Genomic DNA, 18,080 nt, shown 5'->3' with positions numbered 1-18,080 from the left:
TGAAGTCACACTGTGGTGTGGTCGGAAGCCGTGTTGAGTATCAGCCATGAGGTGATTTTGGATTAGATGGTGCATGAATTGTTTATGTATACATTTTTCCATTATCTTTGCAAGTGGAGAAAGTATAGCAATTGGTCTATAATTGGAGAATTCAGTGGATGAACCTCCTTTATATAGTGGGATTACATAGGATGTTTTCCAAATGGTGGGAATTTTAGCCTATGCTATGGTATGTTTAATTAGTACTGATATTAGATAGGCGATGTACTCGGCAGAGAGCTGGTCGTCAGAGAGTGTGGTAGGTTTTAATTTTTTGCTCAAGGAACGGATTAGTGCTGTGGACACTGGTATAAAGCTAAATGAGAATTGGTGTTTGGAGGTGATACTATCAGGTTCTGAGGATCTAGGAGGTAATTGATTAGCTAGGGCTTTAATTTTCTCAGTAAAGAAGCGGTTAAAACTGTCTGAAACCTCTTCATGGGTTTTATCAATGGTAGCGGCAGGGGTAGGTGTAGATGTTTTACCAGGATGAAGTAACTTATTCAGGCCTGCCCATAACTTTTGAGGATTATTCTGGTTAGCAGTTTGTAATATTATTGTTTTTTTGACTTGCATTATGGATTTTTTAGTTTCATTCCTAGCTTGCCTGTATTTACCATGATCATGGGGGTCTTTAGTGGTACACCACTGAGCCCACATTTTGTTTCTACTGATAATTTTTAGTCTAGACTCTTTGGAAAGCCATGGTGCATATGTGTATATATATGTACACCTCAGTATTTATTGGTAATATATCTATATATTGTAAACATATACAGATCTCCCTACATATCTCACACACTCTCTCTCTCTCTGTATGTTTCTATTCAGTTAAATATATTTATAGATACCAATCCTTCCTAACTGCACACTTGTCTCTTCCCTATTGTAAACTGGCTGTAAAGAAGGGTATGTTTGAGAAAACATCCTCAAACAATACAGCTGAGGTGCCTTACTGGTAAATTGTATAGGTTATGGTGTACAGTGCCCTGGGTTCAAGACCTGCAAGGGCTGTTTATTTTGCTGCTAGGCAGAATAAGGACTGTTGGATACAGAGTAGTTAAAGCAGTACTGAGCAGCTCTGAGCATGTTTGAGCAGGTCTGAGTGACGGTAAGTGGTGCTAATGTATGGTTAAACGAACAGGCACTTACATCATGTAGGCTTCGCTTAAGAGTGTGCAAATCTGCTTAGCATTTACATTTAAGCAACGCTTAAACCTGCTAAGGATAGCTCAGCCCTGGCAACCAGTGATCACATTCCAGTCTGATAAAATAGCAGGGTAATAAAACATTTAATAAGTGTATTTAATTCGCTGTACATAACATGCTTCTATGTGATGTCATTACAGTAGCAAGGGGTGTGAGTATACTGTATGGGATACCTGAGTATACATGGGTAATACCAAAATCTTTTCTCTTTGGATTTGTTTCATACATGGGTAGTATCCCAGGTTATAAGATGTCACACTTGCATGTTACACCAGCTACAGTGCACTGGTTGACAGAAATAGTTTAACACATACTGTATCATTACTTTAGTACTTTCAACAATGTTTTCTCAAGTAAGAGTAGATTGCAGATTGTAGTACTGGAATCATACACCCCTGCATGGAAACTGGACTCTGAGTACTGACAATCTTGTTCTTGGTGTTTGAGCTGTATGTTCATATATATATATATATATATATATATATATATATATATATACATCTCCTACTGGATATTGATCTGATATGTTGATATGAACTGTAGACTACTATGTTTTTTTGGACATGTCATTGGGGACTGCTGTCATGTAGTAATGTCAAACCTTTCAGTTTCAGACATGTATCTTTCAAAACATTCACCCTAATGCATAACCTGTTGGCAATCTACTTTCTGTCTGTCCTCTGTACAGATGTGCAGATGCCAGGTATTGCTACGGCCATACCACTATGTAGATGCCCACATTGCTTTGTGCTGTGGGCCTGAAGACTGCTGCTAGTTCTGACATATTGAACATTCCTTAATGTGGGCCTTGCCCCATTTCCTTGCCTGTGTGAGGGACATTACAAAGGTGGTGGCCTACAGAGTCACATACAGTAGGTGGCAATATGTCACAGGGCAGGACATGTGGAGACAGCCAACTGACATGGAACACATATCCCCACATTTGTGAACAGATTCTATGTCATCAGTGCTGTTATACACATGGTGGATCGATAGATTGAAAGGGTTTGTGTGGACATGCATTTAGTGTGTGATGTCACAACTCACAGTGATATTTCTCTGACATACCTCTCCACTGGCACGCTGTCCACAGACTGGCCACATGTCTGCCTGTTATGTTTTGTGCGTTCACCAGACAGTTGCTGTCCTTGGTAAATTGGCTGTGGTCTCTGGGGAATGCAGTCAGTAAATGCTCACATCTATTGGTATTACTGACATCATATTCCTCATAAAGGATGTTACAACAAACACAGTGACATCTGCAACTGTCTCAATGTATGACAGCAGTATGTCCAATCTACCCCTGTGTTTGTGCCTCTGTTCCCACCTAGTGATACAGGGGTTGATGCCAAGCTTATTGAGTGGGGAATATTATCAAAGGCTTTGGCCAGATCAAAGTAGGCTGTGTCACCTTGCCTTCATCCACAGCTCAGGACTGACGCCAAGAAGTTGAACAGGTTGAATGAGCAGGTATGACCTACCCTTCACAAAAGTAAACTTTGTGGGATCCTGAGTCCGCAGACTCCCATATCCCTGTTTATTAGGTGCATGATGATGTATTCCATAGCATCACATACCAGACTTGTCAGGCAGTTGGGGTGGTATTTCCCAGGGTCTGTAGTCACACCTTGTTTGTGGAGAGGGATGACTGTAGCAGTGCACAATTTAGTAGAGACAAAGCCTGAGGTGAGGCTGTGCTTGAACATGGCACACAGGTAAGGTGCCAGGTCACTCTGTAGTTCATGCAGAACAGATCTAAGGATATTGTCAGGTTCCATAGAAGCTGTATTCTTGGCCTTGGACAGTGGTGTTTTAACCTGTGCTGCAGTAATACTGGGTGCCTGGTAGTGTACTGGTATTGTGATTGGTCCTTTGGGGGGAGGGAGTTGAGGGCTAATGTTTGCACTCAAGATGCCAGCCAGTATATTGGCATTATTTGTTGTCTCACTCTGGGAGGTACCATTGTCTAATAGCTCAGAATAAATCTTGGTATTGCCATGGAAATTCTTTACATAACTGTATGAGGCCTTGTGGTTGTCTTTACTATGTGCTCCAATTCTTTTCTCACAGCTAACTTTGCAGTATTTGATGAGGGATCTCAACTTTTCATTGAGGCTGATAAGGGTTTATTTCCTGTCTTAGGACTTCACCTTATTCCATATCAGTTCCTTCCTTCTGTTGTATAGTTTCTTTATGAAAGGGGACCACCAGACCAGCTTCCATGTTTTGGAGGTGAGTGTCCTGGTTGTATTGTGTAAGGTGGTATCCATGCATTTGTGTACGTGTTCATAGTGCATTGTTGTTTGATTCAGCTGTCATGCAACTAGTCTCCATCTGCATGACTGCCATGAGGTTAGCCACCTCTGATTTTATGAAGCCATAGCTAGCTTTGGAAAAACTTTTCATGGTGGTTACCTGTGCAGGGAGGTAGGAGGGCTGTGGATTTCCAAAAGTGATTAATTTGTGTTCAGACATAACAAGGGAGGAGTTGACTATTGGTGCAGAGCAACAGTCACCCATGTTAGAAACGACCAGGTCGATGTGATGGGCATGCGCATCGGTACATGAGTAGCTTTCCCAGTTAATGGTGCGGTAGTTGAAGTCAACCAGTATGATAGTGTTAGGTTGGACACTAATATTCTCCAGGGTGTTTGTGGACATGAAGTGTGAGTCTTGGGACATGTATGGGGACCTATAGCAGGCTACAACCTGAACCACTGTCTTACCCAATGTCAACTACTCCTGCAGGACCTGTAATGCACAATGTTAGTCTACCACTCTGGAGGTGTGTGCATCCTTTGTGAATATGAAAATACCACCACTTTTGGAGCTTCAGTCCACATTCTGCAGCCAAAAGTTGTGGAATGAATTATAGGCTGGTATTGCAGGGGTGCTTCCTGCTGCTTTCAACCAGGTCTCTGTTACTGCACAAATGTCACTGTTCCCCATTTTAAGGAATACTACATATAGTACATACATTTTCCCTACTGTTGAATGACTATGCTGAATGATATGTTTGAAAAAACATCAGACATATCTACAGCTCAGATGGCTTAGTGGTAAATTGCTGTGAATATGGTATGCAGGGTCCTGGATTCAAGACTTGCAGGGGCTGATTATTTTGTTGCTGGGCAGAACAAGGGCTGTTGGCTACAGAGTGATTAAGGCACTTTTAAGCAGTTGTAAGCGGGTCTGTGTGTGTTTGAGCAGTGGTAAGCAATGCTAATTTCCAGTTAAATATGCTTACAGACAGTTAGCCCTAAAAGTGCTTAATCTGTGTAGGCATTGCTTAGCGGCACACACAGAGGCTTAATCCTGCTTACTACTGCTTATTCTCGCTTATACCCATGCTAATTTCTTTAAAAGAAAAGGAAAAAGGGGTGAAAGGAAAGTGGTGAAAAGAGGGCACGAACAGAGTAAAACAATATGAAAGATAGTTAGGGACGTGCAGGATGGGCATAGAGAAGGTCTATAACTGTCCATTTCTTCTACAGCAACAGCTGTGTATATATACTGAATTTGGAGGTAAATTTGGACACTAAAACACCTGAGAGAGAGGGGTGAGGACAACAATAATGTGTTGTGAAGCCAGTTAGACAGGATTATATGTGTCCAGTTGACACGTGTGCAAAATGGACAGCTACGTATGGGACAACATTTTTTTGGGAACATCTTGCCCTTTTTTTTTAAGGTGCGAGTGGAATGTTGGGGAAGGATAGTAGGTATATTTGGGGAGGTAGGTTGGGTAGGAAGTTAGACAAGACAGCATACAGGGGCAGTATATGACACATGTGGGGGTGAACACCTGGGACGAGGAGGGTTGCTTGGTAATCGGAAGCTCACGAGCCTACAAATGGTTACAGTGGGACTGAAGTCCCCACCCGCTGGCATTCACCACTGCACCTTCACAGCCCAGAAGGTGGCTGTGCTGGGGCTGAGTAAGAGGGACAGGCGGACCCTAATTGCACCACGCGGCCCTCAAGCTGGTGAAGCAGATCTCCAAATTCCTTCCGGAGCTCGCTACACACTAGACCCTGGACCTGGCTTTGGGTGACAGGATCCAGTCATTGCTCATGTCCTGAGGAGGTCCCACCCGAAGGTGGTGCAGGACCAGCAGACAAGCAGGTCCTGCAGTGGGTCCCAGACATGCTGAGCCCCATGCCACGGCCAGATGAGGAGGGAGACATGGATCTGCTGGGATCGGCCTTCCCTGACGTGCTATGGTGTTGCAGCTTTAGAACAGATGTTGGTTAGTAATGGTAAATACATTCCAGGATTAGTTATAACAGCATGCATGTGTATTCCCATTAACCCAAAACAAAAGATTTGAAACATCTGCATAGCAAACAGAACACATCCATATATGGAACCACAATGGCCATTACACTGGCATGCAGGTTACATTGATAGCAACTGGCCACCAATGATAGTATTTGAACAGGGAACATTAATTGGAATACATTTCAACATTTGTATAACACGACACATGTCCCAACAGTAGGTTTGGTGGAAAACATACACATTCACTTATGTGTTTAGATTATTGGTGAAGATAGAGATGTCAGTTAACAAATGTAGATTCTTGCAGTGGTCACAGCTTTAATGATCATTGCTCTACTCATTACTCTACAGGCATTATTACGACAACTATGGCCTTGGGTTGGGCAATGGCAAGTTTGTACACAGTATAATTACAGCCTTCTTATACCTAATTTACACTTTCACTTACCTGGAAGACCTGTGAAAGGAATGTTTGTTAATACTACATGACTGTTTCTACCCATATTCATATAGTCAAGTTTACATATGTGCTTCATTGTAATGACTTCATTTCACAGGTATTTGCCAGACAGGTGCAGATTTTAGGGAAACACACCAAAAATATGAAGCGGTAATCTGGACATTCTGCAAAGATCTGTATAGTTGGGAGGTATGACTGTCTCTTATTTTCTCCACAGACACTAAAGTGTCCGTGGAGACTTTCATTCATTTTGAATTGCCGAATGGCAATTCTGGAGTGCAGGGGGGATGTGTATTGTGACAGCACTGCTCTCGGACATGCCTCCTGCACTCGCACACAGAACCATCTCTGTTTTAGAGCATGGCAGTGTGCCTTCATACATATGCACGGTGCGCTGCTGTGCTGCAAGGGAATGGTCTGTTCCGTGCAAGAATTAGCTATTCTTGCACGGAAGTTTGCTGAATCCTGATGCATGTCTTTTTACTATAGCTCTTACTGTGAGTACTGGGGTTCTCTCTGAATTCTCAGGACTATCTTTATTTCTTAAAGGAAATTCTCTCACAAGAACACCATCCTTATGCACACATAAAATATGTGCAACTTTTATTTAGTATCTTTTATTTCAAAACATTTCTAATGTCCTGCTTCAACTAATTTCCAACATTTTACCACTATATCATTTCCCATAAGTCATGTACTCACACAATTACATTTTTTTGTTGTCTTTGAAAAGTATACCCTTCACCTTCACCATGAAGATGGTATTAACTAAATTCTACTGGACACCCTTCTCAATCTTCAGTGCAACCCCAGACCCACACTTAATAATTTCATTATTTAAACAATCTGCAGTGAACACTGGGTTATGCTCTTATAATAAAAGATGTATTTTAATTTTTACTTCAGATCTTCTTACAATACGTCTGTTCTAAAGAGTACTAATAAATACCTTATTGTTTCATTGATATACTGCTTATGTCTTTCTTAGGTTTCAAATCTATTTTTGCACTCATTCCTGAACTATTTTCACATCTCACTGCTTAAAAAAAAAATCTCAAGATTTTTTTTTCCATCTTGCTTTACAAAGCATGCATCCAATGCCTTAATCTAAATTTTGTCATCAGTAAAGTCTTACATACTAAACTGTTGTTCGAGATAGCCTTTAAATTACAAGCAATTGATAGTCTTACCACATTTTGTCTTCTCACATGAAAAGCTTATTATTAACTTTCAAATTTACTATGTTCACAGAAAGATTTTCCAATCTTCTTTCTATCTAATGAATAAGCCTTTATTAATTTGTCATCCACTTCCATCCAATCTGCACTCTCAAATGCTCTAGCAACTTATTTCTCAACTTTTCAAATACAGACTCCAATCTTAAAAGGAGTATGCCACTATTTGCTACCATGATGTACCATGAGATGTCTAGCAAGAAACACATCTTCAAAAGCATGTTTATAATTGGGGAAAGGATTAAATAGTACCTAAACCTAAATCCACAATATACTTCAGCAAAATCCAAGACCAAAGAAGTCATTATGACCTATACAGTAACTGCTGTTACAACTTCATGAAATTAAACCGGTTGTCGGTAAAACACACAAAATATTATGCCATATTATTTAATGTATGGGCTAACACTATATCATGTTCAGCAACAGACCTACAGAGATCAAAAGTAAAAATAGCAAAAACATTTGTATGGCTCTTTGCTCTGACTATCACAGTCTAGACTGATATAAATCTTTTCTCATTCAGTATTTTAAGTCCTTTCTTCATTCGACATACTGAAAAGATGGCTATGTGCTGCTTAATCCACTCCTGATATTTTATCATCAGTGCTGGGAACTGGACAGCAAGGAGCAGAATCTTCGAGGAAGACTTATGAAAATATATGGATTCTTTCTCTCTGAGAAAACAAAGTCTATCATTCCCCTCCACTAGGAAGCACTTCATTGCTGAAGAAATGCCAATAACAGCATGCATGGACCACAGAATTAATGTGTTGTTAGAAACACAGTCTTTCAGCCATCTGCTACTGGAAAACATTCATGTATGTTAGTGCCATGGCTCAGTGTGGACTTTGCATGTTATCATCTTTGTGTGGATTCCTTCCATGTAGCCTGGTTTCTTTCCAAAATCCTAAAAACAATACTAATTGAATGGCCACTCTGAACTGGACATACACATTACATTTACTCATGCACTTGTGGCCCAGATTCCGCCTAAAAAATTCACAAAAAACATTTCAGTTAGTTGGCAAGTAAATAAATTAAAGGTATGAATGGAGTGGGCCAGAAGAATGGGCAAAGCTGGTATCACAAGATATACCATACATATAAAACAGGTTTTAGGTCTGAGGGAGTTGGTAGGTAGAAAAGAAAAAAAAAATTTCACGGTATTCATAGTTATAATTCTTACCTGCTAAACCATTAACACCAATCAGACCTGCAGAGCTTGCAATGCTCACCAAATGTCCATGGTTAGATGCAATCATGGCAGGAAGGAATGCTTTATAAGTCTTTAAACACAAAACAAAAAGAAAACAATTAACATTTTTTTATTTTCACAGTGGTGGATGTAAAATCAACACATTGCTCTGAAGAATCTTTACTTGCAATTGTTTACATTTGTGCACATTCCTTGGTTTTAAGAGACAATATCTTACACAAAACAGAAACTTTGAAACAGTTACCACAAAACCACCACACAAAATTTCTGAAAGTCAAGATTTACTATTATAAAATACTGATTATTCACAGTTTATAGGCAAAGTATTATAAATATTTTCACATTTTGGTGTTTAATTTGGTTCAGAATGAAATTACTGTGCCTTGTTCTTACAGTGCTCCATAACCTTATTTCACTAAATAGGCAAGCCTTTCTTTTGACTTCAACATCATTACAGATCTCTTCTACCAACTGATGGAATATATCATAGTTACAAAATATGCAACTGATGTTACTAATTGTATATATTTACTTCTGATTGCTATGTGGGCCTACTGCTACAAGCTGTCCTTTACAAACACTACTGATTGTAACAGAGAATACAAAGATAAAAAAAGAAGTTATGTTCTTACCATAATGCTCCATCTATATTGTTGATCTTCATCTATTCTTGACTCTTGGGTAGTTGGTTCTGATCCTCGGAACTGGTTTGGCCATTATACAGCTCATGGTGGCCAAAAATCTCTTGAGCTTAGCCTCTACCCACAATGCCCCCTCTATATTACCTCAGCTCGAGTTTTCATATATATAGAACAGTGATGGCGAACCTTTGGGGCTCAGTATGTCAAAAATTCAGAAAATGCCTGTCATGACTCTGCTGGCATGTCACCCCCCCAAACAAAAGAGATCTTTACATATTCATTTATTTTAAAAAATGCAGTCCAGTCATGTATGCTGCTGTGTATTATAAAAGTAAAAGAAAAATCAGTTACTTACAATACAGAAAATGATATGCACTCTGATAATTGGGCTTAAAATAGTGCACCAAAAATTACCTTACTTTTAATAGTCATTTTGAATTGAACTGAATAAAAAATATGGAACACATTGCATTTGATTTGATTAACATCAATTCATGACTTTTTTGTTACTGAGTTTTAATAAATAAGTGCAGGGTCACATATTTCTTGTATTTTTGTTCATTCAGTTTCTTTGGTAACTTGGGTGTTTGTGAACACTGGTGTGTCACCCAAAACATTGTGGTGTGTTACCACTGACACACGTGTCATAGGTTCGCCTTCACAGGTATAGAAAGACAGAAGAATCATAACGAAACATGAAGAAGCCATGTCCACGGTGAAACCTAACAAGGTACACAGGACAAGTGTTTGATCCTTCAGGAATTCACAGAAGGAGGAAGGAGGGTGGGATGCCAAGAGTAGATGAAGATCGATGGGTGGTATGCCAAGAGTAGATGAAGAACAACAACACAGATGGAACGTTATGGTAAGAACATAATTTCTTTATCTGATGGTGTCAATCTTCATCTATTCTTCACTCTTGGGACAGAGTCCCCAGCTACTTTAAATCTTGGGTGGTCCTATAGAATTATATTCCTGAGAAACATAGAACCAAAGGAAGCTCTTCCCCTGGAGACCAGATCCATTTTGTAATGAGTAATAAAAGTATGTGGAGTAACCCATCTTGCTGCGGCGCATATCTCATTCATGGATGCTTCAGAATGGAAAACTGCTGAAGTGTTCATTGATCTGGTGGAATGCGCTCTCACAGGCACAGGTAACATGAGACTCTTTTTATTACATATGTAAGTAAAACAGTCTCTTAGCCATTTTGACAAGGTAATTTTGGAGACTGATTTCCCTAAAACTGTGCAGGAAAAAGTTACAAACTAGTCTAATTTTCTAGATTCTTTAGTCCTACTGAGATATAAACATAATTGTCTGTGAACATCCAGCAAATGTAAGCAATATTTACCTTTGTTGATAAAATTAGGAAAGGAAACAGGCAAGGCAATGGTTTGATTAATGCTGAATTCTGAGACCACCTTCAGAAGAAAGGATGGAATGTTCTGAGTGAAACTCTATCCTTATGGAAAACTAAATAAAGGGGTTTTGAGCACAAAGTGTGAATCTCAGAGACAGCCATGAGAAAAAAAAAAAAACATTTTTCCCTGAAAGAAACTTCAAGTTGCATCTTGCTGCTGGCTCAAAGGGAGGAAGCACCAGGGACTTAAGAACAATGGTCAGATTCCATGGGGTAGAGAGTCTTTAAATGGAGATTTTAAATGAAAAGCTCCTTTGAGGAACACTTTACATAATCTATGTAAAATCAGAGGGAGGGCCTCGAAACCATTATGGAAGTTAGAGATGGCAGCTAAATGAACCTTAATCACGGAGGCTGAAATGCCTTGATCAAAAAGAATGGCTAGAAATTCTAGAACTCTTTCCATGGGTGTGGAGAATGGGTTGAGATTATTAATGTATATCCAAGTTGCAAATCCCTTCCACTTACTAAGGTAGAGTTTCCTGATGAATGGTCTATGGGAAGCCAGCAGAATGTTCCGCACTGGGGAAGGTAAATCATCAAGCCTGGTGATGAGTGGAATTGAAGGAACAAAACTGTCAGCTTGAAATTTTGAAGGTTGAGATGCACCAGTCCCTGAGGGTGAGACAGCAGGTCTGGAACTAGGTCCAGAATCCATGGACACTGAATTAGATGAGGCCATAGGAAGGGGAACCAAATTTGTCAAGGCCAATAGGGTGCAATGAGAATCACTTTGCTTCTCAACCTGGTTGCTTTCTTGAGAAAGAGTGGAATTAGAGGGGAAGGAGGAAAAGCATAGAGGAGACCCGGGAGCCAATCAACAAGAAGAGCATCTCTTGGAGACTCCTCCAGAGGACCAATTAGGGCAAAGTAGCTTCTGCACTTATTGTTTTGGGGTGATGTAAATAGGTCGTAGTAAAGCTGGCCCCAGTGACATAAATTCTCCCTCACTATTCTGGGATTGAGGGACAACGTGTGAGGCAGCAGTATACACCTGCTCAATTTATCTGCAATCACGTTCGAGCTCCCCAGTATGTGCACTGCTACCAGAAAGTGGATGGAGGAAATTGCCCATTGCCACACTCTGAGGGCTTCTCAATACAGGGGGTAAGGCTTGGTTCCACCCTGTTTGTTGATGTACCAGACCACAGACATGTTGTCTGATTGAATTTCAATGGTTCCTAGAGAGAGGACAGCGAATGTAAACCAGACTCAGAAATCTTTTAAAATTGAAATGTGATTCTAAGCATCTTTTAAATCCAGAGTTATTAGAAAATTGAGAGGTGGAATAAGAAGCAACAGACACTGCACAGAGAACAGAGAAAAAAAAGAGAAAAAGGTTATACAGGTTCCTTCTCTCTTTGACACCAGAAACATTACTGAATATTTTTTTTCCTCTTTGATTTGGAGGAAGAGGTTCTATTTTTCCACTTACTCTTGTAATTTTTTCTAGTGGAATCTTTTTGGAATAATAGCAGTATCTGGAAGACAGGAGGAAAGTCATGGCTGTGTAATGACTAATGGAACTGAAGAAACCAAGAGATCAATTTGAGGCCTACAATGTACGGATGTGTCATTCTCGAGGGATGAGAGATTAGATCTGGACTTGGGTCCAAAATCCAGGGTGGAAATAGAAGATGAGACTACAAGAAGGGAAACCACACATGATGAGGCCAAAAAGGGGGAATGAGAATATCCTTGCTCTCTAACCAAAGTGCTTTCTGGAGAAATGTGGGGATTAGAGGTAAGGGGAATAAGCATAAAGGAGACCAGAGGGCTAAAGATAGACTAGAGCATCTCTCGGTGACTCCCCCTTGGGGGGGGGGGTCAGGGCAAAGAACCTACTGCACTTGTTGTTGAGGGAAGATTCAAATAGACTGCAGCAAGGTTGACCCCACTGATGGAAAATATTTTCTGCCACCAACTGGTTGAGAGACCACTCATGCAGCATGAGAATGGGCCTGCTGAGTTTGTCTGCTAACAAGTTGGACTTCTTCGGGATGTGCATTGCCATAAGAAAATGGTTGGAAGACATCACCCACTGCCACGCTCTCATTGTTCCTCAACAAAGGTGGTAGGATAAGGTTCCCCCCTGTTTGTTGATGTACTAAACAACCAACATGTTGTCTGTATGGACAACAATTGTCCCCAGAGGAAAGGAGTCCTGAAAGGCCTGCAATGTCAGGAGGACCACCCTCATCTCAAGGACATCGATATGCACGTTGTTCTCCTCTTAGTGGCTGCTGCCACAACCATGGCATCCACAGGTGCTCCCTTACTCCAGTGAGGCCTGTCTTTTTGGGTGGAGCAAGAAATTTATTAGGACAAGGAGGGATGGACATCACAGTATCCAGTTCCTTCCATGCCTGGCAAGACATGAGATCTTTGAGGTCATCCACCGGGGGATAACCAAGATGTATATGGGCCATATCCAAAGGCTTTTAGGGACAATGACTCCTTCTGGAAGGAGGATTGGAAGACCATCCACCTTTCTGGATAAGGATCTTTAGAATATCTCTAAAGGAGATGTCTTCTAGTGGAAATCAGTGTATTTAGTTAAAGATTCCTAAAGGGAATCTATGTGCTTCTTTTACATGACCTCTTCCAGTGGACCTCATCAGTGGGATGATCTGGTGAGGTATTGGAAGAGAGGGGACATTACTGTGGAGAAACTGCTTGGAAGCTCAAATGGGCCAGCTGTCCCTGGGAGATATGCTGACGTAGTTCAGAACCCAGATCTGAAGGAGGTAAAGGGGTAGGATCCAAACTGAGAAGCCTGTACTCTCAGGTGAGAGAAAGCCCCCTCCACCACCTCAAAGGGAGAAGGATCAGGATAAGCCATTGCTGGCCTCATTACAGCCAAAGCTCCAATCACTGCCAAGCCCTGACTCTGCCTGGACTTCTGCCATGAGAAAGGAGTTGGACCCAAGCTATCCAGTGCCAAAGTGCTGAGAGAAAGCAACAGCTCTGAAAATCTCAGAATCAAACCCATCTTATTTATTTTATTTATTTACTGACATTTGTTAACCGGGTTAGTCCAGCTAAGCCAGGGGCCCATTTTCAGTGGAAACCAAAGGAGAAAAGCTCCAGAAATAATACAAGTATGATATTTACAAAATATTAAAGTAGAGTCACAGAAATATAGTACAAGTCAAAAATGTGTGCACAGCAGTACAATGCATAGGTAAAATAACAGTTAACAAGTACAATTTCCAAAATTTGAGAACAACAGTATATAGCATAGGCCAAATAACAATTAAAAGGTTTAGAGAATATTACACTAAGGAGTACAGTGTGAACATAGTTTGCTAGGAGTACAGTGTGAACACAGTTTGCTAGGAGTACAGCGTGAACACAGTTTGCTAGGAGTACAGTGTGAACACAGTTTGCTAGGAGTACAGTATGAATACAGTTTGCTAGACCAAGTACAAGGAGGTCAAAGAGTTGATAGGGAAAAGCAGAGAAGATGACAAGAGAGGAGACTAGTTCATGTGGGGGTTTGACAAGGGCATGACCGAGTCTTCAGGAGAAAAAGTTTAAGTTCTTTCTTAAACAGGTATTTATAGTGAATGCTTCTTATGTTGAGAGGGAGTGAGTTCCAAACATGGGCTACAGAGTATTTGTAAAGGTTCTTACCAATGTTTTTGTTGGGTTTGTATAACTGAAGGAGGTGTTTACTGGCAGTACAGAGGTGACAAGGGGGGGGGGTTACAGAAGGAGACTAAATTGGAGATGGAGGGACAGGATGAGGGTTCATATAGGATAGAGTGTGCAATAAGTAGCTGGGGTACAAATACCTCTTTGAAGAATTCTGGACATTGGAGTGACTTAAGGGCAAGACAGTGGTGACATTTGTAAGGAAGTTTGGCGGTCTTCCTGGATATGGCACTAAAGCTTTGGCTATGAGACTCATCCTGCTGTACAGGGATACAAGTGAATGAGTCAGGGACGTAGTCAGAGTCAAAAACCTAGCTGTCTTTGGATATGACGCATTGAATCTTGGAATTCTTGTTTCTGAGGGCTCCAAAATCATTGGACGATCGAAGAACTAAAAACAACTGGATGAGAGACAGTTTTCTGGCTCACAGACCTGATGGGAGAAGGAGACAGTAATACCACATCTGAACCTGAGCCCTGAGGAACTTTCACATCATCCTATCCACATCTGTTTCAGATAGACTCCAGGAGAACCAGATAAAGGACGATGTGGAAGGGGGATGTGACATTCTCTTTGCAGTCTCTTGTAATAAGGGTGATCAGAGCCATGGGGAAATAGACTCTGGTGAAAAGTGTTGTCTCTGTGTCCTAGAAGATCTCAGTGTCCTCAATGTCAGATATGAAGGTGTCAGACCCAGTCTTTTCAGTAATTTAGCTAGTGCTCTGAAGCTGGGGCAGGTTTCGGAGAAAGAGCAGAAGAGAGTTTTCTGTGCTCCTTGGACTCCGAAGAGGATTTTTGTTTCTTTGAAGGGGTTTGAGCCCCTGAACCAGAAGCAGCAATGGAGGAAGCAGATGCAGGAAGCAAATCTTTTAACACTAGTTAATTCTGGCAGTCGCTCAAGGCCCAAGAATTGAAACCCACACAAATCTGACAGGAAATTTCAAGGTGGGCCACTTCTAAACAATACATGCACTCCCTGTGGCATCAGAATTGGGAATCTTATGCCCACAGGAACTGCACTTTTTAAAACCTGTTGGCTTTTCAGCTATATTAGCAAAATGACAGACATTAGAAAGAATGTTTTTTGTTTGGAAAAATAAAGAAAGGAAGAAAAAAATATCAGAAATGGTATATTAGGTATACCCTAAACATGGGTAGAAAAGTTTAAGGAAAGAAAAGGGAATTACCGTTGATGGTAAGGAGTACCCTGTAAGAACAGGTAGGAAAACTTTGAAGCCTAATGCAGAGAAAAAGGGAAGAAGGGTGAAATGTAATGAAGAAATATATAAGAAAAGTATAAAAAATTTATACTTTAACTCCCAAATAAGGTTGATAAACACCCCTAAGCTCAAGAGAGTGCAAAACAGTAAGAAGTGCTGAAGTAGCAAACGAGATCTGAGGTATTGCAGAGCTCTGACACATTATGGGTAAAGGGAGCAGCTTGAGAATTGGAGCTGAGAGTCTAAGTAAATGCGGACGAGTTGGATCCGACACACATTAGTTGAGGGATAAGTGAAAATGACAACATCAGAGCTAAAGTTAGAGGTCGTCCATCCTCCTTAGTGTTGTATACTTTTGTGGTCGTGGTGAGGACCTCTAACTTTAGTCTCTTAGCTCTGAGCTATTCAGGACTCTAACCTTCCTCTCTCTCTGCTGGTTTGAAAACTCTGGAAAGCTTGGCAGCCAAACTCTTTTTCTCCAGCTCAGCATGAACTGAATAATGGTTTGAGCACATGGAAGTTGCTCCTGAAGCTTCGGAAGCTGACACATTGTTATATTCTATGTCGGCAGCAGTCTATATAGCTAAGCCTACTGCAACAGTGATCACTCAAACATCTACTGTCATGGTGAGTTCACTTACAAAACTGTACTATATTTATTACTATGATCACTGCTGCAGTATCCTTAGCTATATGGGTAGATTATCATATCTTAGACTGACTGGGAGGAGGAAGGATGAGGGGTCCAGAAGTCTCTAGAGAATGGCCCTAGCAAAGCCTGTATTACACCTGGAGAAGGAATCTAGTTTACAGTACTTTGAAAATGGACTCACAGAGGACCAAGTTGTTGTTTCTAGAATACTTCTAGACTACAACCCTTTCCAAAAAGCCATAGATGAAGCCAAGACCTTAGTAGAATGAGCCTTGACCTTGCTTAGAATTGCCTTGTTATGCCTGGTATAACAAAAAGTAGTAGCATGAGGCAACCACTGGGGAACTGTCGATACAGGTTGTCCTTTCTTCTTTCCTTCATAAGAAATGAACAACTGATCATAGTTCCTAAAATATTTTGTTCTGTTAAAATAGTGCCTGAGTTGCCAGTGGAGATCCAAGGTATGGATGTCCCTTCTCCCTTGTTTTTAGTTTCTGTAAAGAAGACAGGCACATGAATAGCCTGACTCAAACTAAACATGGATACTACTCTAGGTATAACCAAAGGATTAGTTCTCAAGTAAACCCTATCTTTGTGAAAAATAAGATAAAGTTGACCCATCATAAGAGCTTGCAGCTAAGATTCTTTTCTTGCAGAGGTCAGAGCCATTAGTAACACTATTTTCCATGTTAAGAACCTTAAGTCAGACTGATGAGCTGGTTCAAATGGAGCAAGAGCTTCATTTTTAGCACAAAATTAACATCCAAAAGACATCTGTTTCCTAGGACGCTTGGTATGCATCACTGCTTGAAAAAACATTTTTACACAAGACTGTATTGAAAGAGATGGATCCATGGACAGATATGCTGAAATGGCTGACAAGTGAACCTTGATGGAGAATTAAGACAAGCCAGAGGACAGTAACTCACACAAATAATGTAAAACCAGAGAAACACTAGCCCTGGAATAGTGCTGGTTCCTGTCCTGGCGCAAACAAGAAAATCTATTTCATTTACTAAAACTAGAAAATCTCTTTCATTTACTAATACATGTTTTTTTAGTAGCAGGGTTTCTTGCCCCCTTTAATTCCTGCAGCACATTCTCAGAAAATAGGTGTATAAAAGAAATTAAAATTTCATTACTCAGTTAGTTGTAGTTGTTTTGGGTTAGGATGTATCAAAAAACCCTTCCCCTGTGTGGGTAGGTCAAGTCTATGAGGAAGATTGTGGTAACTGCCTCGGGCCATTTCTAAAAAAAGAAAGAAACTGGGCCAAAAGGAAGTCACCACAATGAACTTTGGAGAGTCCTTTTGAATCTTTAGAATGACCTTTGATATTAGTGAAAAGGGTGGAAAAGCATACATGAACATTCCTATCTAAGGAAAAAAAAAACATCTATCTTCCAGCCCTTCTAGCATGGAGTCTGGAAGCAGAACTTTGCCAAATGATTGTTGTGAGTGGAGACAATTATCTATCTGAGGTGTTCCCCACAGCTGGCTTAATTCCTGGAAGATCTCCTGATTCAATTTCCATTTAGGATCTGTCCTTGTCCTGCTCAGGTTCTCTGCCACAAAATTTTGGTCTAACAGGATGCAAGATGACTGTAGAATGAGACTGTGCTGAAAAGCAATATCCCAATCTACCATGGCTAGTTTACAGAGAGCAGAAGACCTGTATCTCCTCTGTTTATATACCAAATCACTATGGTGCTATCTGAAAACACTTGCAGTTGTCCTGGGGACCACAGATGAGTGAGAGAGTTGACAGCATTTATAAATACCAACCCTTCATTTACGTTTATGTATCTTGGTCTGTTCTTTCTGGTCCAAAGACCCTGCACTTTTATCGCCACGGACAAATGCTTCTCAAACACAGTTTGAGATCTTTTTTTGTTACAGACTGTGCTGGAGCGGAAAGGGAACAAGGAAGACCTGGATTGTGAAAAAATTGGTCTTTCCTCCAGAAAATCTTCTTTTTCATAAATCCCAAAACAGATATAGAATGTCAGTGAATGTTGATGTTGGAACCATTCAGACTGTAGATA

At 40.6% G+C, this 18,080-nt stretch overlaps 1 protein-coding gene across 3 annotated transcripts in view; it reads right to left on the bottom strand.

Moving 5' to 3' along the window:
- The window catches only part of SDR16C5 (short chain dehydrogenase/reductase family 16C member 5), a 717,401-nt gene that overhangs the window by 507,906 nt on the left and 191,415 nt on the right, over positions 1 to 18,080 (bottom strand). For all 3 annotated transcript variants that reach the window (XM_044065547.1, XM_044065548.1, XM_044065549.1), the window contains exon 4: positions 8,414 to 8,513. In XM_044065547.1, coding sequence (XP_043921482.1) covers positions 8,414 to 8,513 — 100 coding nt within the window. The remainder of the gene's footprint in view (positions 1 to 8,413; positions 8,514 to 18,080) is intronic.

Source organism: Protopterus annectens, chromosome 3.part0 (assembly GCF_019279795.1).
Source record: "Protopterus annectens isolate FY-2018-M chromosome 3.part0, PAN1.0, whole genome shotgun sequence".
Taxonomy (NCBI): Eukaryota; Metazoa; Chordata; order Ceratodontiformes; family Protopteridae; genus Protopterus; species Protopterus annectens.
Note: the sequence above shows the minus strand (reverse complement) of the source record. Positions and strands in the feature narration are given on the sequence as shown.